The following is a 23,952-nucleotide window of genomic DNA, read 5'->3' on the forward strand; positions in this document are numbered from 1 at the left end:
GGGTTTGCTGGTTGGGCATTAGACCCAAGGACATTGATGGCGATTGCATCCAAATTAATTTTAGAGACCCTAGAGTAGTGGGCCATATATTGAACTTGGGAGGGAGGTCCAAATTAGGCTCTATTGATACCTGCCATTTGGGATACTTTTATACTTATTTACATGCCTCAAACCCTGTGGAACCACGTTACTTTCATCAAGACATCCATAAGTTCTACCCTAATATCCCGGTTAGTAATCGGTTTGAAGCACTTAGTTCTGTGGATTGACCATCACCTTTGTTGTACACGGAAGGAAGGTATTTGTTTATAAACGGGGGCCTGCCTAGGGGTGGTCTAAGTGTGGAGAAGGCCCTTTCTAATGTTGTAGATGGAATTGAGATGGGATCTATTTCCATCCCTTCGGTCCCCCAAAGTCACAGCCCCATTCAAGAGCCTCTTGAGCTCGACTCTCCAGTTAGAATTGCTCCCAACTGCTGCACTGCTCATGTTCCTTTAGCAGTTAGTCCACCCCATTTAGAAACACGTAGATCTTTAGTAGGGTCTTGGAATGTGGCTGGTCTGGGGTCTAAACTTACTAATCCAGAGTGGGGAGATTTAGTGGGCTATGTGTCTTTTTTTGTTCCGGCGACCCAAGGGGGAAGGGGCAGACCCTCGGGGGGCCTAGTTGTTTGGGTGGCAACTCATTTAGGTTGCACAATTAAGTCCCTAGATTCACAGTCCCCTGACATTTTGTGTTTGCTACTTACCTTCCCGGCCGGATATTCTGCACCCCCTCGGAAATTGAGTTGGCTCTTAGTTCCTTATCTGTGGGGAAAGCCCCGGGGCTTGATAGGATCCCTGGCGATCTGTTTCGTAGTGAAATAAAGATCTGGGCCCCTTATATTCGGGTCTATTTCAACGCTATTTTACAGGGACTTGAGATCCCCGACACTTGGTTAGGAGCCGAAATCCTACCCATTCACAAAAAATCCTCCCCCTTGGACCCGGCAAATTATCGCCCAATAAGTTTGATCGATGTTTTACAAAAACTGTTTGCTCGAGTCCTTTTAATAAGATTACAGACTTGGATGGAGGACCATCAAATTTTAACCTCTCTCCAAGCGGGCTTTCGAGCAAGGGTTTCTACCGTTGATCAACTCTTTATGTTACAGTTAATCTATTGGAAGACAGTTACTTTGGGTGCTGGTAATCTTTATTTGATTTTTGTGGACCTTCGGTCCGCATTTGACATGGTCCAGAGGGAGAAATTATGGGTCCTATTAAGGGAGATGGGTGCTCCCCCTTATCTTTGCCATTTATTCAAACAAATGCATGAAGGCACCTATGCTAGGGTGAGATACGGGAGATCGGGTGAAATCTCTGATCGATTTCCGGTCCAAAAGGGTGTGAGGCAGGGATGTGTTTTGGCCCCAACACTTTTTTCTCTTTTTATTAATGGGCTGATTGAGCACCTTTTGTGTGCAACTAATCTGGATTCCCCAATGCTAGCGGGGCGTAAAATACCTGCCCTAATGTTCGCAGATGATACGCTTTTGTTGTCCAAATCATTTATGGGCATCCAGCGTTCATTAGAGGCTTTCTGCTCCTTCTGTAAAATAAGGGATCTAGAATTGAATATATCTAAAACCAAATTTATGGTCTTCAGCTCGAACTCTGCTAATTGCCCTTGCCCCCAGTTGGAAGGCGTAGAGCTGGATAGGGTTTCTACCTTTGATTATTTGGGGGTAACTCATAATGATAAAATGAATTGGGGGTCTCACATGGCGAAGGCCAATTTGAAGCTAACACAAACCGTGGGGGGCATTATGAAGGTTTTCAATAATACTTCTGTTAAACCTCTTGGCCCCCCTATGGAAATTTACAAATCCCAAGCGAGAGGCGGTGCGCTGTACGGCGCGGAGCTTTGGGGATACTATAGTACCGCTATGTTGACTTCAACTGAAAATTCCTTCACTAGACGACTCCTGAAATTACCTATGAGTACCCCCTTAATTCCCCTGAGATGGGATCTAGGCTTAGTTCCTATTGGAGAGATCGCCCTGAATCGTCCTCTCCTGTATTGGAGACGGCTTTGGTCAACACCTGAGCTTATAAGCTATAGGCAAGATCTGGGTGATCTCTTGTCAAGGGGGAATTTGGGGAAAATACCCTGGCTCATATATGTAAAGAATCTTTGTTATTCTATAGGAATGGAGGACCTGTGGACTGCACCGGAAGAGACCAGCTGTTCGCTATCCAAGAAAATATTGATTGAGGCCCTGCAGTTTTATCGGAAGGGAATTTTATTACACTCCACCATGGGTAGGCTCACCAACACCTTCCTTGACATCAAGTTTAGTCCCCATTTTGAAGCCTTCCTGGATGTTATTCAACCTCCACTGGCTAAGAAATTATACATCCAGTTTAGACATGGCTCGCTACCATTGCGGGCTTTTACCCATAAATGGTCTAATGCGTCCTACTCTGCGAGGTCGTGTCCTGAATGTATCGATACCTGTGAGTCTGAGCTGCAAGGCTAGGAGGAGGTGGATTATCCAGCTCTGTAACGCCAGGGGTCTTCGGGACTACCAGGAGGTGTTTAGAATCCTCAAGTACGATACTACTCCTGTGATAGTGTTTGCAATGTCTAGATTCCTTCTCTCCATGTGGTTTTCTAGGTCAAAAAAATTACAAATTCTCAGCTAATTCTTGCTCTCACAGATGACTTTGGCGCCCAGTAAAAGATTGCTGAGATTTGACTTTATTTTGGGTCAGGGATATTGTTTAATTCGGCTTCTAGTAATAATGTTTTTTAATTGTGTTGTAATTTTATTTATAATACAATGTTTTTGATGGATTCCACTCTATGTATTGTACATTTTAATCATTTTATTGTATAATTATTTATGTCTTTTTATGGTATTTTACCGAAATAAAAGCTTTTGACTGACTGACTGACATATTGTTTCCTCTTTTTCTTTCTGCTGTTCCTATTCAACGTGTTTAAAAGGTTTTCAATCAAAACGTATTGTCAAAATAAATGATAAATATAAAGATTGAAATCTATTTGCAGTGATGTATGTGTCATAGCATACCAGTGTGCTAGAATATTTTCTAACTGATCAAATATTGCATTTTCTGATTTAACTCTAGGACGACGAGCTTTCTGCTGCGGGTGACATTGCAGCTTTCGCCTCCAGAGCAAAAGTCATTTATCCAATAAATCAAAAATTTAGAGTGAGTATGTGGAGTCTCTTCTGAAAATGATATTTGTGCTAAAGAAGAAGTGACAGAAACGGCTCGCAAACAGCATCTTGTTCAGTGTTTGAAAAGAAATGATACTTTTGCTTTAGTATTGTGCCTGATTTCTCACTTGGTGAAACGAGAATCTACGAAATGCCATTTATCACGACTAACAAACCCTCCTGTTCTTAACGGCACTTGTACAATGTGATTTCACCCCTTTCTGAAAAGTGTCATTCCTAATGTTTTGCTTTCAGCAGTGCCTTCAGGGCAGCAACCATCAGGACTGGAAGAGGAAGGAGCCCAGGCGCTCTTATGTTGTCAAAAGGCGCTTTTATTCGGGAGCAAGCTGGATGTATAACAAAACATCCTGCATCTTCTTGCTGTGCAAACTAAAAGTGCCCTAACAATGAATTAAAAACAGAACAACTAACCCAACCAGCCCGCCTAAACACTTCCTGCCCCCTTTTAACATTTTCTGGCTAACCATAAACAGTTCGTGCCCCCTCCTTTGACATTTTCTGTGTAACCATTTCTGTACCGTTTCCGTCCTTATGCCTCACTGAGGCCCCCCAGGCTTTTCTCTTCCCCCTCTGCTTTTCTTGCCTCGGAGGCTTTCCAACCCTGGACCAAGCCTGCCATCCTTTCATTCGCTCCTTGTCTCTTTCCCTTCCACTGGACTCCTCCCTGATACCTGTAATCCTGTCCTGGGTGCCCTTCTGACTTCCCCCTCCCAAGCGAAAAATACCATAACGAACTGTTTCCTTGTTCTAACCCCCCTCGCCCCCCCCCCCCATCACCCCCAAGCCTGCTCCCTATATGTAAATGTACCTAGGCAGGTCGGTGGGCTCCGCCATACCAAACTGAATCTCCTTCAGGAGGGGGAGATGATGTAATCGCCCCTTCTGCCAGGGGTCAAGGTTGGAACTGTAATCAACACAGGCGGTCCTATGTTGTCAAAGTTCTGATTTTATTTGGGAGCTGGCTGTGCATGGAAGCAAGCGTCTTACCTCACAAACGACCTCATCTGTACTGTTTGTATCCTTACGCATCACTGAGATCCCTCCGGCTTTTCTTTCTGCCTCCTCTTCTTTTCCAGTCTTGCAGGCGTCTTTGCCCCCGGACAAGGCCTGCCATCCTTTCGTTCATTCATTGTCTCTTTCTCTTCCTTTGGACTCTTCCCTGATACTCCTGAGCACCAATGTGATGACCACCAAAGACGTCTCCCCCGAGGTGGTACTTCTGTTCCCCTTCCATCAGCTGGAAGCATTCATTCTTTTTCCCTTGCTTTCTCCAAAACTCTCTTTAATTTCTGTAAATAGATGGTATTGCCCATAGGTGATAAATGTACCCCATCATGCCTGAATAATTCCAAACTTTCGTAAACTATTTTGGATCATCAGACTACCACAAACCCTTTGGCTTTGCAGAACCCAGGGACCTCCCTGTTCACCTCTATCCTAGCTCTGTTTATGTTTGTCGGTTAAAGTGCTCCTCACCACACCCTACTTGGCAACAGCTTAGTCCACCATGTCTTTGCCTCTGGCTACCACTTCCTCATCATCTCAAAATCCTTTTTAATCAATTTAACAGTTCCAGTCCCATAGTTTGCACCAGGTCATTTTAACCCCAGGTGGAACAGTAGTACATCTGGCTGATAACATATTTATCCCTTTTAACTCCTGCAATGTCTTCCTCAGCTGCCTCCATTTTATACCTCATTTCAAACCATCTCACCACTGTTTCCAAATCCAAACTCAATTGTATACCTTCCCATTATTGATCAGCCTGCACTCCAGCCCATTTTGCGATTGAGTGGCCGCATATCCAGACTTCCTTCTTCCTCAGTCCCACCCGTTGCCGACCTGCCAAACAAGAAGAAAACCTCTTTAGTATACATCTTGGCATTACAGCATAACATATCCCCACATGCAATTTCTAGAGCAGAAATCTACTTTAAATAAACAGGTTTAACATCTCTGTCTCACACCAAAAGAGGGTATATCCCCACTCTAGATTTACACGTGTGGGTTTCCTCTCATTTCTCTGCGACAAACCTTTGCTGTTGTTTATGAGAAAATCATGAGCAATATATCACAAATTCAACAATCACAATTGTACTTTAAAGTTCAGTCAATAAAGAGAGGTTTTGGTCAGTTTTAAGGGTTTTATTCTAGTTAAGTTTTTCTTTTCTTTTTATTTCATTGGTTGAAATCATCCATCAAATTACATAATTGATAGTAAAATATTGGTTTGAATAAGTCATCAATAAGCAAGACAGCACGTTCAATATAGGAAAGAAATCCCCATTCTAAAGAATGAGGTGAAATGGGAGTTAGGAAGAACTCATGAAGAGTTTGAGTTAGAAGTGAGAGTGAGCATAAAGCTCAAGATCAATTAGTCAAAATCAGCTGAACTTCCCATAAAGAGAGGTTCACAAAGCAAAATACAAATGCAGCAGCAATAGCGACTGCAATAAACAACAGGTCAGGTAGGGTTGCAAATAAGCATTCAGGCAGCAGCATAAAGCCATTAGCATTCCGCTTCAATGCGGACAAATGATGTGGGTATGGAGGAGCATCAAGGGTCATTAAAAGAAAGGTATAAAATGGGTCTGGGTAAAAAGAGAGTGTTAACCTACTTTAGGAAACACCCATTTGAAAACGTTATTGTTAAATAAACTTTTTCTCTAGAAGACTATGGTGTGATGCTTTTTAAAATAAATTATGTTCGAATAAGGTCAACTATCAAGCGTTTTGTGCACATCTCTGCACATTCAGTTTTACTCCTAAAAAATGAACCTTGCTTGAACATTTTGAGGCCTTTCATTTATGGGTATAATTGGTTACTACGAAATTGCACATTTTCGTGTTGTCAGTAAAAAATATGTTGCACATTAATATTGCACATACCACTTTACCAAATTAGTTTTACATTTTAATAAAAAACTCTTTCACAAGCACCTCTCCACCTTCGTAAACACTTTGTTTCTCTCAACTATCCCCTTTGTGAAGCTTTCCATCATTTCTCCTATCCAAAGCAAATACCCCGGAAGTCCGTCCCCCTCAAATCCCTGCACTATAAGCACAGCTGCAAGGCTCCCATCACCTGGCTAGCTGACAGCAAAGTTCCAGCTACACGCATGATCAAAGGGCCTCCTCCCTGTCTTCTGCCCTTCAAAGCATGACTCTATCAATATATAAAAATTATCATTTGGAGTAATCTCAAATAGGCCTGCCTTCCTCCCGCCTGCCACTTCTTTGTCTAGTTTGTCCTGTACGATTTGTTCCTTCCATTGCTACAATTTTAAGTTATTCGCCCACCTCCAGCATCTTGGTCCTGTGTATTGAGTCTGAAAACCTTCTGTAAAACAATCCTCCCAGTACCATTCAACTCTGTGATCAGGGTACATTTATAACCATTTTTTCAGTACACCCCCCTTAAGTGGCAAAACGGCCTTTTACAGGCACCCTCTTCCTCTCCTAAACCTTGCCCTCTGTTACATTGTACAATCAGGTGTTTCCATTTACACTTCTGGTATTGATGCCTAAAGCTACAAGGGTACCTCTAGCATGCGCTTTTGTTATAGTTCAACATGTTCTCATCAGCCCTGGTCCACTCCACCTGCCCTCCAGCCCCTTAGGGTGGGATGTCCTGGAAATTCATGAAGAGGAAGGGGAAACCACTTGCCACATGCTATGCGAGTTGTGGCCTCATAGGCAATATCTGTTGCAACCACAATTCATTCTCTAACTCCCCCCTCATTGTTATACCTGATTAAAACTTTTCCCTGCCTGAAACTCTTCTCATATCATAACTAAGTCAGGCTGCCAAAGCGGACACAAGCTGGCCGTACCACGTCCATGTTTATCCACAACCTTACACTTTTTTCTATCTTCTTTTAGTATCTAATATTCACAGAAATGGTATATGCAGCTGTCCATGGGCCAATATTCATGGGTACCCCCCACTGTTGTAACAGTGCCCTCTCTTCTACTTTCAACCCCTCCTCGCCCCTTGTTTCCCGATGCAAGAGTTTAAATATGTCCACATTCTCGCCTGGCCATATCATTTCTTTGTGCTTACCAATAAATGGCTACCTAGCGCGCCTTGTACCACCATATATGTAAGGTTCTTAACTCTATATCCTCCATCATCCTACTCCTTGTCTTACTTGTCACCTTCCATAGGTCCTGCTATCTTGCTGATGGTCCCAATCTCATATTTCCATGCCCTACATCTTTACCTGCCCCGCTTTTTCTTTTCCCCTTGGTCAACCTGTGTCTTCCCTCCATCCGGCTTACGTCTGTGTGTTGTCCCGACCTTACTGTCATTGGCCCATCGCTTGGCCTTCAGATCATTTTCTGAAGACTCAAAAATGAGTTTTCAGAAAATTCAACTGCTCTCTCACCCCTCATTACTCCCCACAGTACGTGCTCTTTGCTTTGCACTTTTTTGACAAGGCAGCAAACATATCTTCCCCTTCCCACCATTCATCCTCACTCACTCTCGGGGCGGTCAATTTCTTCTTGCGATGGCAGAGCCTTCCTTGGCCTTTTCTACCCATTCCCTTGTTGCTTTTCTTCACTGTCAAACCCCACCTGCCTTTTGTCCCTTTCTTCTCGAATATGATGTCTCTGTGGGAGACTCTCGGTGTTCACACCCCCTTCCTGTGTCTCTCTTTCACCTTTCCCAGTTGTCCTGTCTCTTCTCTCTTCCACCCACCTTCTTTTCAAATCTTCCTCCCAATCCGATGGTGATGTAATCTCTCCTTCCCTATGCCCTCCCCTTTCACTGTCTTCCGACGAACCCTCTTCTGCCAGGTCCTCAACCTCTTCTTAAACGCCCCTCAAACCTGTCTCTCCTCTCTCAACTATATTCCCTCATATCACCAGAGTCTGTCATACACCTCCCCCTACATCCTGGCATATGTACCACTGCAACCTCTGATTGAATTTCCTGCCTCTCTTCACCCCATGTCTCTTGCCGTGCCCCCTGCCCGCATCATATCATATGATGCACCCCGTTGGCGCAGACCCGATTAACTGAAGGTTGCTTGGTTGCCTCCTTTTAACTGTGGGACCTGTGCTGCTTCTGGTTTCTTCCACTGTCTATTGTCTCCCTTGGGTATGTCCTCGCCTGTGGTCAGCATTATGTGGCCCTTATCTCCATGCAGTCCCAATGCCCCAGGAGGTTGTGCATCCACTTCAGCTCGAGTCTTCAGCTCGAGTTACCGGTGAAGATTTTTGGGACCCGCTCATGCTAGTCTTACTGCATGGTCCCTCTTGTGAATGCACAGGGCTCTGCTCCCTCTTAGGGGCCTTCTCTGCCTACCTGGAGGACCCGGGTCCCTCCACTCGCTGCAGAGAACATGGAGGGGGGGAAGGTCCCAGCTGTAATGTCCCAGGCCCCCCCCGCCCCAGTTTAATTTGAAAATTTCAAGAACCTACCTTCTAAATGTATCTCCTATGTTACAAGTTTAAGGTTGTTTGTCTACATATAAATTCTTCATCATTCCTTTAATCATTGTTTAAAACTTTCAAAGTTTATGGCAAAATAAAGCAGTAGTGAGGATTTCATGGAAAACATCATAACGTTTTCAGCAGCAATAAAATGTGCCAGCGATCAGTGACTGGTGGTTCTGTGCCAAGGCATGACAGCCCCGTCTCATTTGATGATGGAGGGAGCAGCCTGTAGGGTCTGGCTGTAGGATATATTCCTTGCTTTTCTAAGATTCAGGCGGTGGAGCGAGGCTGCTGGCTGTTCCCCCCCCCCCCCCCTTGTAATAAAATGCATGGCATGTAAATATCAGAAAGGTTATTGCTTCATTAATATTGCACAAAAGGTACTGACACAATATACGAGTTTAGATTCAGTCGTTGTGTCTCCAGCATACAAAGCAAGTTTCTGTCAGCGCTCATGTATATGTTCTACAACTCGATATCCCAACACAATATATATAACTGAAAACCATTAATTATGTATTTATAATAAACTGGTGGTGAAATATACTGTCACTGTTGAAGCACTAAATAAAGAACAATAACCAGGCTGCAGGTTTGACACTTCCGGTCTATTAACTGCCCAGCAATGTTCACGGACAGAACTTCAGAAACTGTAATAGTTGTGTAAACGTTTGTATCAATATCAATCAATAATTATATTTGATTCAGACCTCAACTGAGGTCAACAAATACAGTTACAAAAGAAATAGAGCATGTTAAATTATATTTTTAAAAGCGATTTTTAAAGGCTCTTTATAAGATTAAACAGGTTAAAATAGTTTATGGTACACGAGAACAACATACATTAATTAAAACTATTAGATTTGTGCAACTCTCTTTTTCTTTCTTCAAATAGTTCTAAGAAACTGTTTAAAAACTTAAACAAGTTATAGCATACAAATTAATTAGGGGGAGACTTATACACCGTGATTTGATCTTGAACTAAAATAGCGTTGTATCTTAAACGGATTGACGTTATGAATCGACGCTGAGCCTCTACCAAAGTCGGATTAGGACAAATTAGTAATACGTGCGAGAGATCTTGTGACCTGCCATTGCACAAGTCGCATTTACCTAGAGACTTTTCGGTGGCGATCCATCTAGCTGAATATGCTTTTCAAGGAAGAATTCCTAATTGCAGAAGAACGATACAGCGCCTTACTCTGTGCTCTAACTGGAACTGTAGATAGTGCTCAGGGGTTTTAAATACTATGTTTTCCGCAAATTGTTTATAATACTTTAAGTGGATAAATATTCTTTGTCCAGTTGATAGCTTATTTTCGGCATCATATGTTTCAAAAAGAGCTTCAGATGCGCCGGGGACCTGGCCTGCAAAAGTGCAATAGTGCCTTGTGACACCTCAAGGGCTTTTATGAGGTTCCTATTGAAGGTGTAACGAGCAGATTCATCTCTACAAGTCTCTAGTTTTAATATATGCCTTAGTGTGCCTAGAACTGCGTGACAGAGATTATAGACCCACCTGATGATATTGGAGACAACTCGGGCAAAAATGCTCGTTAGAGAGAGCTCCAGGCATCAAGCTTGCATGGGGACTGATTGGGATGCTTATAACAGTTTCCGAAGAATGATCCCTTCCTTTACTTTTATCGTTTGCCATACTTTAATTTGTGTATATTCTAAGGCATGAGAGAGAATGGGTGGGATTTTCATGCTGTAAACCTCCAGCAGGGATTTAAAATGGCTTTTGTCAGTTGAGCAATAGAATCTCTGTAGTGCCGCGACATGGGAGTCTGCTGTTCGCCCAAGATGTTGGAGATGGGGGGCGTCTTGAAGATTATACGTAAGGATACGGCCCAAGTAGACATTTGTGCTGAGTGTGACGTTGCTGCCTCAAAGGTTAAAATAACCAAAAACCTATCAAGCCACATTATTTGATAGATGCCCTCAATATAGCTCACTGTGTTTGGCATTCACAGTTGACACCTGCAGTGATGTTAAAGGCACAAGTCTGAATCCTGGAAACACCACTCAGCCTTCCAACTTTTGAAGTTGTCGGATTTGTATATCCTTAAATCTAGGCCTAGTCACATTACTGAAATGCTGCCTGGTACAAACTCCCAGAAAAAGAAATGTGTGTGCCATATATAAAATACAATGAAAAGGCGCAGTATCCTTGAATTTGACCATGGGTTAGCTGGAAACCTTTATCTTTGTGGAGAAATAATATAAGCTTCATCAACAATAGACACTGTCTTACACCTGGAAATCAAGATAGGATGCCCCTCTGGGTGTTTGAAGACTCTCCTTTCATTTCATGGCTGAAGCTCAAAAATGTCACACTGTGAAATTTGGCTCTTAATACAATGTGCATTTCTAAGCAGATTATGTGTTTTCCAGCATTAAGCAGGACCAATTCAAACATTACGAGAAAACAGATTGACTACGAGCCATGCAGCAGCACCAGTGGAAATAAGGTTGATGAAGCCACTGGCTACCTACATTCAATAAGGTGTAGGGTGTCTCTGTCACAGATGAAAGGGAAAGATCTTTTGTTATGCTACTGGAACAATCTCATTAGTTAATGTAGATACCAATATTCTGGCCACGGTCCTTACAGACAGATTGTGTACTGTAATTGCAACACTCATTTACCTGTCACAAGTGGGCTGCATACCTTGCTGCCCCTCCAGGGATTACCTAAGAACATGCATTACCTGTTTTGGGAAGTCAGAGAAGATGAGGACAATCCAGTGATGCTGTTTTTGGACACCCAAACGACGTTTTATCAGGTGAAATAGCTTCTTATTCAAAATGCCTGAGAGCGCGATGCAATTGGCAGCAGCGTAACCATGCACTTTAAGTGGAAGACCACTGCTGTGCTGGTACCTTAAATGACTGGTTTGGAGAAACTATGCCTTTGGCCCCAAACGAGAAACATATTTGTAGACATAATGATCAGCTTCCTATCTTTGAACTGATCTGGGTGTGAGTTCTGAAAGATGACTCTGATCAAACAATAGTGTGAGAGACTTTAACAATGTCCTATGGGAGTATGTCTACAAACTCTGCTGATTCCTCAAAATAATTCACAAAAATTCCCACCTCAATGGTACTTCGTTATCATCTTCGAGAGAGCAGAGATTTTAACCTGTGACCTTTATGATGTAATAGTTCAACAGTACAATCTAGAGCACGCATACTCAAAGTAGGCCCGGAGGCCGCATGCGGCCCTCCTTGCCCATTACACCCACCCCCGGCTTTAGGCTGCTGTTCACTCGACGCAGCACGAACGTTAGAAAGGGAGTAACTAGGTTGTCATGCACCACGCAACTTTAAAAATACCTTAATTTTCAAAGCATTCCTGCAGCAAAAGTGTAATAATATGATAAGGTCTCTTCAAAATTCTTAAAGCATATTTCATTAACATGCAGAACCATTTCACCTCAGTATATCAGGTAATATCAGTGCATTGAGAAGTAGTTTTTGAAGTGATAGTTTTCAAATATGAATTTACAAACCTTCATTCTTCCCCACATACTGACAACAATGCCAAAAGTTAACTAAGAGGCACGTCAGTTGTTATGTAAACTCTTCAGGCCTAATTAGGATGTCAGGCGGATTGCCATGACAGGCCATCGGTGGCGGTCCGTCTGACAATGAGGCAGCAGTCTGACTGTCGGATTAAGATACAGGTGGTCGGAGCACATCGGGCAGAGGGAAAGACTGGTGCCTCAGACAGGCTCAACGAGCCCGTTGGGGCGGCAGTCACTGCCTAATCCCTACAATGGAGGCGGTGCCTGCAGGGTAGGAATTAGGATGTCCGTTTTCCGACAGCCTTTTCAGGGTGGTCCGACCACCATGAAAAGGTTGTCAGAAAGTGACTTTGGGGCCCCCCAGCAGGGCCCCTGTCAAATGTGGGCCTCTGCTATGTGACCCAGGAGGCACATGTGGTGCCCCCTCAAACATCCATGCACTCTATACCAGGCACCACATGGTACGTGGCACAGGGTGCATGGATGTTTAAAACATGGTTTTTTCGTCCCTTTATAGAAAATAGAAAATGGCATGTTTCTGACTGCCTACAGGGCGGTCATATCATAATTGGCGGGTGGAGCCACCGACTACATGTCAGGCAGTCTCTACCCTGACATGTGAAGTTATAGTTTATTAAATCCAACACAGGAGGATGTTTTGTACAACAGACATCCTGAAGTAATGTGTTTCGTGATACTCTTATATAATGAAGAAAAGGGAGGAAAAGTAAAATAAATCAATTGCTTAGGATCACACAATTTGGTAAAGTGGGGAAGCTGGGTTCAATTCCAGGTTTTCTGGTTTCACATTGTGCAATTCAGCCACTAGATGTATCTGCTTTGCTTCCCCTATATCCACCTTACAGCCCCCCTTCTCCACCAGACCACCACCCTGCTGGCATCAGTGCGGCCCTCTGTCACATCACAGACCATACTTTGTGGCCCTTGGAAAAATATTTGCGAGTACCCATGATTTGGAGGCACCTAGCCACCCAAGCTATTTCCCATGATTAAAATAATACAGCCATTCTATCACATTTAAGCATGAATTGGAAATAGAGCCATGAAAGTGAATCAAAATGCAGCACAGACTATTGAAATTATGAACATTTGATCATCTTTGTAAATGATATCTAGGTCGTCCAGTGTGAACTTAACATCTACTGTGCATTCAAACATGTCAATGGCACAAGCACCAGTTTCTAGCCAACAGATCTAATGGTTCATTCTGGAGAATGTGAGCTCACCTTGAGCTACCTCCTCAACCCACACTCGTTAAAAAAAATAGTCTTTTATCCTTTGAATGTATTATTCTTGGAATTTAATTAATTCCTTCAAGTATACACATTGCTTATATTGTGGCAACTGAGAGTATAAAGTACAATCAGAACATGTGTTAATTATACATTTTAACAATGAAGGCACATGACTTTAACCTGAGTAGTTCCTCTGATGGGAGCCCCACTCAGTGTGCAGCAAACACAGAGACATAACTACTCAAATCTAATTTAAACTACTCAATATTGTTTCTAAACATAGGTGATAACTTTCTTTCACCTTATGTTTAAGTTTCACACTTCACATTTCCAGTTGTATCAGGGCTTTTCAAAAAGATGCACTTTTAACTTCAGTACACTTAATTGGTGTTGTTAGAAATGTGGTGTCTAGTTGGCAGTTGTTTCCACCCTATCCAAATCGGGACCCTAACTTTAGTTAGGGTAAGGGAGTCACAGAGCTAAAATAACTTCTACTCACAATCTTGGTAGCTTGGCACGAGCATTCAGGCTTATCTCAGAGGCAATGTGTAAAGTATTTGTACACACACTGTAACACAGTGAATACACTACAAAAGGAGTCAACACCAGTTTAGGAAAATAGCCACATTTATCCGAATAAAACCAGACCAGAATTACTAAAAACCAATATACAGAAATCAAGATATCACTTTTAAACTGCTAAGTAAGTTTAGTCCATAGAAATCAATGGATGCGTTCATTTTAGCACAAAATACCTTAGATGCATCAAAAATTAAACACGGTGCAGGGGAGGCAAGGCACCAGAAAAACAAAATGATGCCTCGGTTCCTTACTAGACAGGGAAGATGATGTGTTGGTTCCTTACTAGACAGGGGAGGTGATGCGTCGGTTTCTTACTGCTGAGCAGGGGAGGTGATGTGTCAGTTCGTTCATGGCAGGAGATGTGGTGCGTCGGTTCCCTACTGGCAGGGGAGGTGATGCGTCAGTTTCCGGATGCACTGCTTCGCTTCCTTAATGTGGCGCAGTGTCGAAGAGTCGGCGTCAGGGGATGATGCGTTTAAAATCCAGATGTACTGCGTCAATGCAACAGCGGCAATGCAGGTGTTACATCAATTTCACAGCGGCAAGGCAGGCATTGTGTCGACCCTTCAGCCACAAGCAGGTCCTGCGTCAGAGTCAGAGTGGGTGCCGCAGACATCTGTGGTCAATGCTTTAAGTGGGAACCACACTTTGGTGCTTGTAGCAGTGGTGCTTCAATCTTTTGCAAAGATGTGTTGCGAAAACAGGCGCTGGGAGTAGATCCATGAATTTTCTCCTCAAGATCACCATGTTACACTTCTGAGGGCCCAAGAATTGCATTTGGCACCACTTGCCAAGTCAGGACTCTCAGCAGAAGAGCCCAGGCACTGGCAGGTGAAGTCTTTGATAGCCCCGATACTGTTTAACAGGAGGAAAGCACACACAAGCCTTGGAATCGAGATGTAGAAAGCAAAGTCCAGTCTTTTCAATCCCAGGACAGAAACATCAAACAGCTAGCCAGCACAACAAAGCAACAAGCAGAGTGGTAGTCCCTCCTACAGCTTCCAGCTCTTTTTCCTGGGAGATTGTCCTCAGTCCAGAAGTGTTTTGATTTTGGGGTGTCATTGGTCCAATACTTAGTATACCCCTTACTGCCTTGGAAACTTGAAAGTTTTTTGTAGTGCACAAGACCCTGCCTTTCCCTGACCTGGCTCCAGACACGGTACAGGGGAGTAGAAATCGCTTTGTATGAGGACAGGCACAGCCCTATTCAGGTGTCAGTGACAACTCCTCCCACCTCTCCAGCTCAGTAAGGCCGATCAGCCCAGTGATGGGCCATCAGGATATGCAAGGCACACCTCAGCTCCCTTTATGTGACGGTCTAGAGTGAATACACAAGAGCCCAATTATCAGCCAAGCCAGACGTGCATTTTACAGACAGGCAGAGGCACAGAATGGTTAAGCAAGAATATGTCCACTTTCTAAAAGTTATGTAAATGGAGGGGTTTGGCCCAAAAACAGACGACTAGATGGGGCCTAACTCGATTAAAGAAACATTTCATCTAGCCGTCGCATTACCTGCTGTTTTTTTTTTTTACTTAAACAGACTTGGATGATTCACTGATTTCATTGATCTAAAATACTTTGCACACTTTGCAAAAGTTTCATAAGTCGGTCTGATTAACTGGAGGTCCTTGTTTTTACTTAAACAGACTTAGACCATTCACTGATTTTATTGGTCTAAAATATTTATTTACTCATCATTCTCTGTTTTTGTTATGAGTCATTTACTTATTTTCTTTTGTTGACAGAGCAAAGAAACACGTGGTTTTTCACACATTAAACATACATTTGAATCATGACTTTTACAAGAAAAACATTACAAATTACAAACAGTACAAAAAGACCATGAATTAGTGATGAATTACACTCTTTAACCAGTCATCATTTTTATATACTGCAGCAACCAAAATCCTAATTTACTACTCAATTGATTATTCTCTTTAAGTGCTGCTGGCACTGGGAACCTTATTTGGGCTCTTAAAGTTGGACATTTTGACCATTCCCTAAGAGTAGAGCTTAATCTGTTGCATATGTCCCCCTGGTGGTGAAAAGTGCCAACGCGTTTCGAGCCCCAATAGAATTAATGGGGTTCTCTTCAGGGCTGTGACTGGGTATCTGTCATTAAAAAAACATAAATTAATTTCTAACCCCTTTTGTGGTCGCTTTAATTTCTACCTTAAGTTTATTATTTACATTATCTCATTTGTGGTACCTGCTGTTTCTTTTTCTTCTCTCTTAATGCCTGTGCTTTTACTTGAAAGAGCGCATTCGTTCCTTTCGTCGTTTAATCTGAAATGTGAGAATGCAACAGTGGATGATTGTATCGACCTGATTTATGCAGTTTGACATTTTATGTTCGAGTAAGTGCGAGCACGACTTTCTTTGCAAACGTTTCACAAGTCAGTCTGATTAACCGGAAGTCCTTCTGTAAACACAAGTTAACTTTTTATTTCCAATCGCTATCAGTTGCTTGTACATTCTGAAGAAAATAGGACATGCAACATGAATATTCCATGCTTCCATACTAATATAAATACTCTACCCGCTCGTGCACTTCTAATTGTTCTTTTTTCGGCGTTCTCCATGCATACACTCGAACCAGCTGGATAATTTACTTCCGGTTTCCTGTTCATTTATACTCGGTGCATTCCTGATGTTTCGAATATTGCATTGTGGGATATGTAGTTCACTGGATGGGATTACACTAGCTATTTGTAAACTCCAGTTGTAATACAAAGTATAAGTTTGTGATTTCGGGCAACAACCTTTTATTGTTGACCATCGTGTAGAGTTACTCCATTAAACTCTGCCAATTTCGGACATTTCGTTTAGGCCACTGACAATTCTATTAAATTTCAATATAAGATACGCTTCTTTACGCAACTGTGCCGTCTCAGTATCTTCTTTCTAAAAGTGGCATTTTTAAAAATGCAATTTAAAAACCAATTTCACCAAAATATGTTGTTAAATTTTGTGTTCAGAGACCCCAAACTGCAAATCTCTATTTGCTCCCAATGGGAAATTACACTTAAAAGATATTTCAAGGTAATCCTCATGTTACACATGGGAGAGATAGTCCTTGCAATTGTGAAAAACGAAATGAGTAGTTTGTCACTATTAGGACATGTAAAACACACCAGTATATGGCCTACCCTTTAAATACATTGCACCCTGCCCATGGGGCTGCCTTGGGACTACCTTAGGGGTGACTTGCATGTAGTAAAAGGCATGGTTTGGGCCTGGCAAGTGGGTAGACTTGCCAGGTCGAAATGACAGTTTAAAACTCAACTCACAGACACTGCAGTGGTAGGTCTGAGACATGTTTGCAGGGCTACTCATCTGGGTGGCGCAATCAGTGCTGCAGGCCCACTAGTAGCATTTGATTTATAGGCCCTGAGTACACCTGGTGCACTTTACTAGGGACTTAGTAGTGAATTAAATATGTCAATCATTAATAAACCAGTCACCAATAACAATTTAGACAGAGAGCACTTACACTTTAGCTCTGGTCAGCAGTGGTTAAGTGCCCATAGTCCTAAAACCAGCAAAACGGGTCAGAAGAAAATAGAAGGAAGAAGGCAAAAGGTTCGGGGGTAACCCTGTGTGAGAGCTCCGATGAGTCAGGAACCCGGAACTCAGGCGAGGGGGACGGCGACTCCCCTCCGGAAGCATGGAGCGGTCTAGTGGCCCATGCACTTCTGACACCACTTGTAACAGCCCGGTGGGCCGTTCGGCCGGGCTCTGGTGACTGACTTGGAAAAAGTGGGTGGCTTGTCAGAAAAACGACAGAAACAATTAGAGTGCTGTTTTAAAGAAGGGCTGCTTCTTTTTAATTTCTTTGCCTTTCTCAGGTGCTGGGTCAAAGTACACATGTAGTTCGTAAACGGGGAAAGGGGCAGAACACCAGGAGGTAATTGTCCCGTGTGGGCCAGAGTCTTCTTCCCTTGCGAAGTCCGTCGGCTGTTCTCTTTCTCGCTGCTCGTGGAGGACTCCGGGCCTCAGCGACATGCAAAATAACAAATACACGGGGTTACTGGTTTGCTCATACGCTAGTCTGTTTGTGTGCCACCGTCACCAGGGATTGTGGGTTTTAAGTGCGTTTTAACGTGACTACAAAGGGGAACTGGTCGAGGTGGGACGGGGTGCTGTTAGGTCAATGAAAGGTCAGTGGCGACAAAGACTTCACCTCCAACCCTCTTGTGCCCCGTTTCACAGCACCATGCAGCCCTGCCCAGCCCACCACCACAGCGAACCCCGAGTGGTCACTTGCCTTGAGCCACGACCCAGGAACTGGGCCGCGGCGCTGGGACCTTGAGCGTCCTCGGTCGTATCTGCGCTCCCGGACCCTCCGGTCTTCGGATCTCCCGTCTTCTTCTCCTCTGGGTCACCGCTGGGCTCCTCTCGCTCTGGTCTCTCGTCTGGCTCTCGTTTCCTTCCGGGCTCGTTCACTTCTCCACTCTCGTCGTTCTCCTTCTCGCTTGCAGTCTCTTCCGTTCGGCAGACAGGGCTTCCTTCATTCCCCGCCTCTTTTCTATCCTGGACTGCCCCACTCTCCGCCTTCTTTTGGTCATCGCACCAATCCCATGTCCGTGATGCTGGTGACGCATGGAGGTGTGTCTGAAGTGCATGGGCCACTAGACCGCTCCGTGCTTCCGAAGGGGAGTCGCCGTCCCCCTCGCCTGAGTTCCGGGTTTCTGACTCATCGGAGCTCTCACACCCTGCAAAAAGGGTCAGATCGAACTGGCATGAAGATTGCTAGGACCATAGCCCAGATTTGTTATACAATAATAGGCCAAGATGCTCAAACCATTCTTTAGTCATCTTGTACTTGCCTGAATCATTGTTAAAATCCCATTTCTACTAAAAAAGAAAAAACTCTCCACTATTCTTCAGTCACCTTTAAGCTGTCTGGATCCCCAAGTTCGTACAGTGAGGGAGTTTGTCCTTTACTTTTGCGATGCTGCATATGCAGCAGGTAAATGCCTCTGAGACCAAGATTAAATGTTTTCATATCCTGTAAAAATTGCAGTTGTTTGCATTATGTCCATGAAGATTGCATTTTCTTCTGCATGTTTTTACACCCTTCAGCCTTCACAGGTCACAGCACATACCTCTGGAACTATAGTTAGAATGTCTGGGAAAACTTCGAACAACATATTCCCCCTGAGTCCATCTTCTTTATCATAGAAGCAAGAGTCCAGTGTCTTGGCCAGCATTGTTGTTGGTGCTGTGAAGCAGGAAACCTCTGTTTCTCAATCAATCTAAAGTGGCAAGATTCAGTCTTTAGGCCAAGTATCATTTCTATTTTTTACATCATGAAGCTTCCAGATGTCGTGCAGAATTCTATTGTACCAACAAAGGGGTGCAGTACTGATCTAAATGTCATCTCTATACATAATTATACTACAAAGTTCCCCAGTTCCCCCATTAAGTTCTAATTCTGGTCCCTCGAATCTTATCAAAGAGAACAGCCCTTCCCTAACATTAAGTAATCATATTCTCCTGTTGCTCTCCCAAATCATTTCATTATGCACAGCAATCAATCCTTCGTAGGGTTTATCTTCTTCAATGAAGAATATTGTGGATAAAATATTGTAAAGTTTGTCTGCACCTGGTGACTGTCTTCATGCTATAAAGCGCTTTCACCACTCCCACGGCTCGGGACTAGCGGCAGCCAGGACTCTATTTCCAGCATTCAGAGAGTCCCAGGAGGTGGCCCTGCATCAACGCCTTGCACCTGGTGACTGTCTTCACACTATAAAGCGCTTTCACCACTCCTTGCCCAACATTGCCCAGAATAGGCTGAGCCCCCCCCACTAACACTTGCTGGTTCATGTAAGAAGAAGGTACTGTTTTTCCTTTTTTATGTGATTTTAGTAATCCGGAGCCACAATTATTCAATGCAGCTACTAAGGGCCTTGTTAGCTCTGTAACTGTCTTGACTGTCTAGCCCGGCATTTAACGTATCGCACAGGGATTTATTGGGCATATTTATGCCCCGATCGCTCAGTCGAACTCTTTTGACGTTTTTAAAAAGTGTGACATAAGGCACATATCTGACTTGTTAGTTCAGCCTTGAATTTAAAGGATTGCTGATCTTCTCATAGTAAAGTGTGTGTATAAGATTAGTGGATAATTTTGACAAAGCGGACCACATCATTTGTATTCTCAGTTCTTTTTCAATTTAAGTTGTCGTGGGCAAGCGCGAAGCTACAAATGCTCCTCCAGTATTGGATACCGCCCGCACAACAATTGACTCTTTTGTAGTATGGGCGTTAAACATTATTTCTAAAGAAATAGATATGGTAGAACGACGCCTCTCTTTAGGGGCTGGGGTAGGAGGTGGGCTTTACGGATGAAGTTGTCATGCCAATAGTACCTCAGTCACAGCAAGGGAAGTCTTATTGCCTTAGCACTGTAGATGGCCCGGTTATTCAATTAAATCAAGAGCCAGCACTAGTCCTTTCCTCTGATAATTGTGCTTCTACTGCCCACCCTCCCACACCCAAGAGGAAAAGAAAGTGCAGGAAGGCCCTTATGCCGGCTGACGGAATACATGCCCCCTCACCCGTAACTCCATCGCACATAGACGTAGAGACTCAGCCAAGCACTTATGGGGATTCTTATTGGCACCATTAATAGCAGGTATAACATCTAGAATGGAGGCTTTGTTAGTACCTATTAGAGAACAGCTAGAGCTCCTGATCGCTGATGTGGGCAAGATCAGAAGCCATGTTTCTAATCCACTCATGGGGAATGGGAGGGGGCGTTCCTGACAAACCATTACTAGTAACCACAACACCTAATATGTCAGGGGCCAACATAGGGGCATCTAGATTCCATTATGATGAATGCAGGAGTCCAGCACTGTGACCGATCTACATCCTAGGAACTGTGAATGTTTATTTGCCCCATGGTTCATTTGGGGCATATGTCACTTCAACTTCATGCGAACAAAATTCACCAGATACAAATTGACATTTCACGCCCAGAGTCACAGCCTTTAGCCCATAATTCAGTCAGGGAAGTGGCGCCAATAGAGCGGACACTCTTGTTGCCATTAATTTACCACCAGATTGCTGCCCATACATGGTAGTTTTAGTCAATGTGCCTTCATTGCAGCCAGCTCAAACAGAAACCCAGGAATCACTGAAGAATAGAGTGGTACACTGGCTCCATAGGAAATGTAAATTCCCAGTAGGTGGTGGCCAACAAATCCTGTTAACCAGCAGAGTGAGCTGGGTTGGTCCCCTGAGGAAACATTGTAAAGGGGATTGTATCATAATCAATTTTAGGGAACCCAGTTGGGCAAGGGGAGTTTTAGTGAAGGCAACACCCCCACCACATAAAGAGTCGAATATATCACTGCAGCCCTTGGGATTCTTTAACAGGCATCTCCTGAATTCCCAGTCTCAAATGAGGGGGACAGGAACCATATATAATAACCACGCTACAGAATGCCCCCAAGTCATATCCTGGTGGTTTTTAATAGGTTCCAAGTATTAAGTGACCTCCAGGATATTGACTTACATGAGTCAGGGCAACACACGATGAATGGGGTTCTAATTTGGGAGGGCAAGAAAGAGGATACTGATTTGGATATTATCGATATCAATTGTGCTGACAATATTTTAACTGCTGCCCCATCGTCATCCATGAACAATATTGCGGATAATACATGTCGGAGAGTTGCATCGCATAATTTGTCATCCCCTAGCACCTCTCGCCCTAGTTTGGAGGGAGGATACAAAATTGCATCTTGGATTGCAGGTGGGCTAGTGAACAAACAGGGTTCACTAGGCTGGCCGATTTTATAAGTGATCTTGATATAATATGTTGTCGCGGGATAAGGATGCCACAGGAGACAGTAGCTATGCAGTAAGTGGGTTTTTTATTAGGGAATACAGCTCTGAGTGTAGATTAATGAATGCTGGTCCACGTCTGCTTCGGTAGGAATGGGCTGGCCTCCAGCCGGACGTCGCTGTGTCTTCCTTGCCAAGCTCCGGACAAGTAGTGCAGGAAACGGAATAGGAAAAAGAAAGAAAACAGCCTTCAGCATCAGCCTCTTGAGTATTTGGAGGGGCGGGTGTGTGGGATCACCGGGCTAAATCAAGAGGAGTGCAGGTAAAGGAGAGGGGCGCCAACACTGGATGAAGTCAGGGAAGGATTTTATCCCGTAGCACTCTCACTACCTCCACCTGGGTTAAGGAACTCCGCCCTCTTCCCGGACCCCCGGAGCCCTGCACGAACCTGTTGCAGCCACGTTCCTCCAGGAACGTGGCAGGGCGCTGAATGAAGCAGGCCTCCTGGCTTCTCGTCCTGGTTTTTCCCTGCGGCGTGCTGGTACTCCGGGTCCTCACTCCGCAACTCCGTCTCTTCCGGTCAATGGCTCCTCGTCAGCTTCTCCTTCCCCCTGGTCAAAAACAACCTCCTCATTGGCTGTCGGGACTTTAAACTCCACCGTAGTCAGTGAGGGCACTGCCCCGGGGGAGGAGCCTCGCCTCGCACCAGCTCCAGAGTTAAAGGGCCAGAAGCCGGAGTATAAGGCAGCTCGTAGTCACTCAGGGTGGTGTCCGCATCAGGGAGCTGTGGGGAAAACAAAGGGGAGTTCACAGAGGACAGGTGCCAATTGGTCTTAAAGCTGTCAGAGGAGCCCGAACCCTGACACACCCCTTTCGGGGACACAAGGGACCCGGGAGAGAAAGTCAGCGTTAGTGTTGGTCGACCCCTTCCGATGGCGGACAGTGAAGGAGAATGTCTGAAGGGAGAGGAACCATCGCATAACTCGGGGATTGTTCCCTTTGTTTCGGCACATCCAAACTAACGGTGCATGGTCCATATATAGCGTAAAATGTGCGCCCTCCAAGTAGTACCGCAGTTTCTCAATTGCCCATTTCACAGCCAGACTTTTTTTTCGATGACTGGTTAGTTTTTCTCCAGAGGGAAGAGTTTCCAGCTGATGAAAAGGACGGGCTTTTCCAACCCCTCCCTCGTGACTTGAGACGGGACTGCCCGATCCCCACATCCGAGGCATTAGTCTGAGGAACAAAAGGAAGGTCAAAATTGGGGGATACTAGCAGAGGCCCACTGGTGATATCCCGTTTCAGTTCCTTAATAGCGTCAAGTCCCTCAACTGTGAGATGTACTTTCGCATTCTTGTGGGTATCCTTTTTTAACAAGTCCGTTATGGGGGGCTGCAATCGCCGAATACTGGGGAATGAAACACCTGTAGTATCCCAGGAGTCCCAAGAATGCCCAGATGTCTCTTTTTGTGGTGGGAATGGGGGCATTTGTTATCGCATTGATCTTCTCTTCTTGAGGTTCGATGCAACCATTCCCGAGTAGGTAGCCTAATTATTTCACCCGGTGGAACCCCATGCGAGATTTCTTTGCATTGCTGTGGAGGCCGGCGGCTTGTAGCTCCTGCAGTATCAGATGATGCTCTTCCCAAGTAGGGCTAAAGATCTCTATGTCATCAAGATAAGCTGAGGAAAGCCGTGCAAACCAAAAGGCAGGACCGTGAACTCAAAGAGGCCATCTGGGGTCGAGAAACCGGTCTTCTCTTGGTCATTGCGTTTTAGGGGAATCTGCCAGTATCCCTTAGTTAGGTCTATGGTGGAAATGTACTGTGCGTTCCCGAACTTCTCGATCAGCTCATCTACCCGTGGTAACTGATAAGCATCCAGTTTACATATGGCGTTAACCCTGCGGAAGTCAATACAGAAACTGATAGATCCGTCTGGTTTAGGTACCAAGACAAAGGGGGAGGTCCATTCGCTTTGTGATGGTCTAATCACACCCATTTGTAGCATCTTGGATATCTCCTCTGAGACAGCTGCGCAACAGGCAGCGGGGATCCTGTATGGTTTCTGCTTGACTATTTCACCAGGTG

The 23,952-nt window shown here is 44.3% G+C and overlaps 1 protein-coding gene across 2 annotated transcripts in view; it reads left to right on the forward strand.

Annotated features, from left to right (window-relative positions):
* Window positions 1–23,952, forward strand: part of EVC (EvC ciliary complex subunit 1) — a 719,388-nt gene that overhangs the window by 43,780 nt on the left and 651,656 nt on the right. For both annotated transcript variants that reach the window (XM_085642437.1, XM_085642438.1), the window contains exon 3: window positions 3,135–3,218. In XM_085642437.1, the coding sequence (XP_085498563.1) occupies window positions 3,135–3,218 (84 nt within the window). The remainder of the gene's footprint in view (window positions 1–3,134; window positions 3,219–23,952) is intronic.

Source organism: Triturus cristatus, chromosome 2_2 (assembly GCF_964204655.1).
Source record: "Triturus cristatus chromosome 2_2, aTriCri1.1, whole genome shotgun sequence".
Taxonomy (NCBI): domain Eukaryota; kingdom Metazoa; phylum Chordata; class Amphibia; order Caudata; family Salamandridae; genus Triturus; species Triturus cristatus.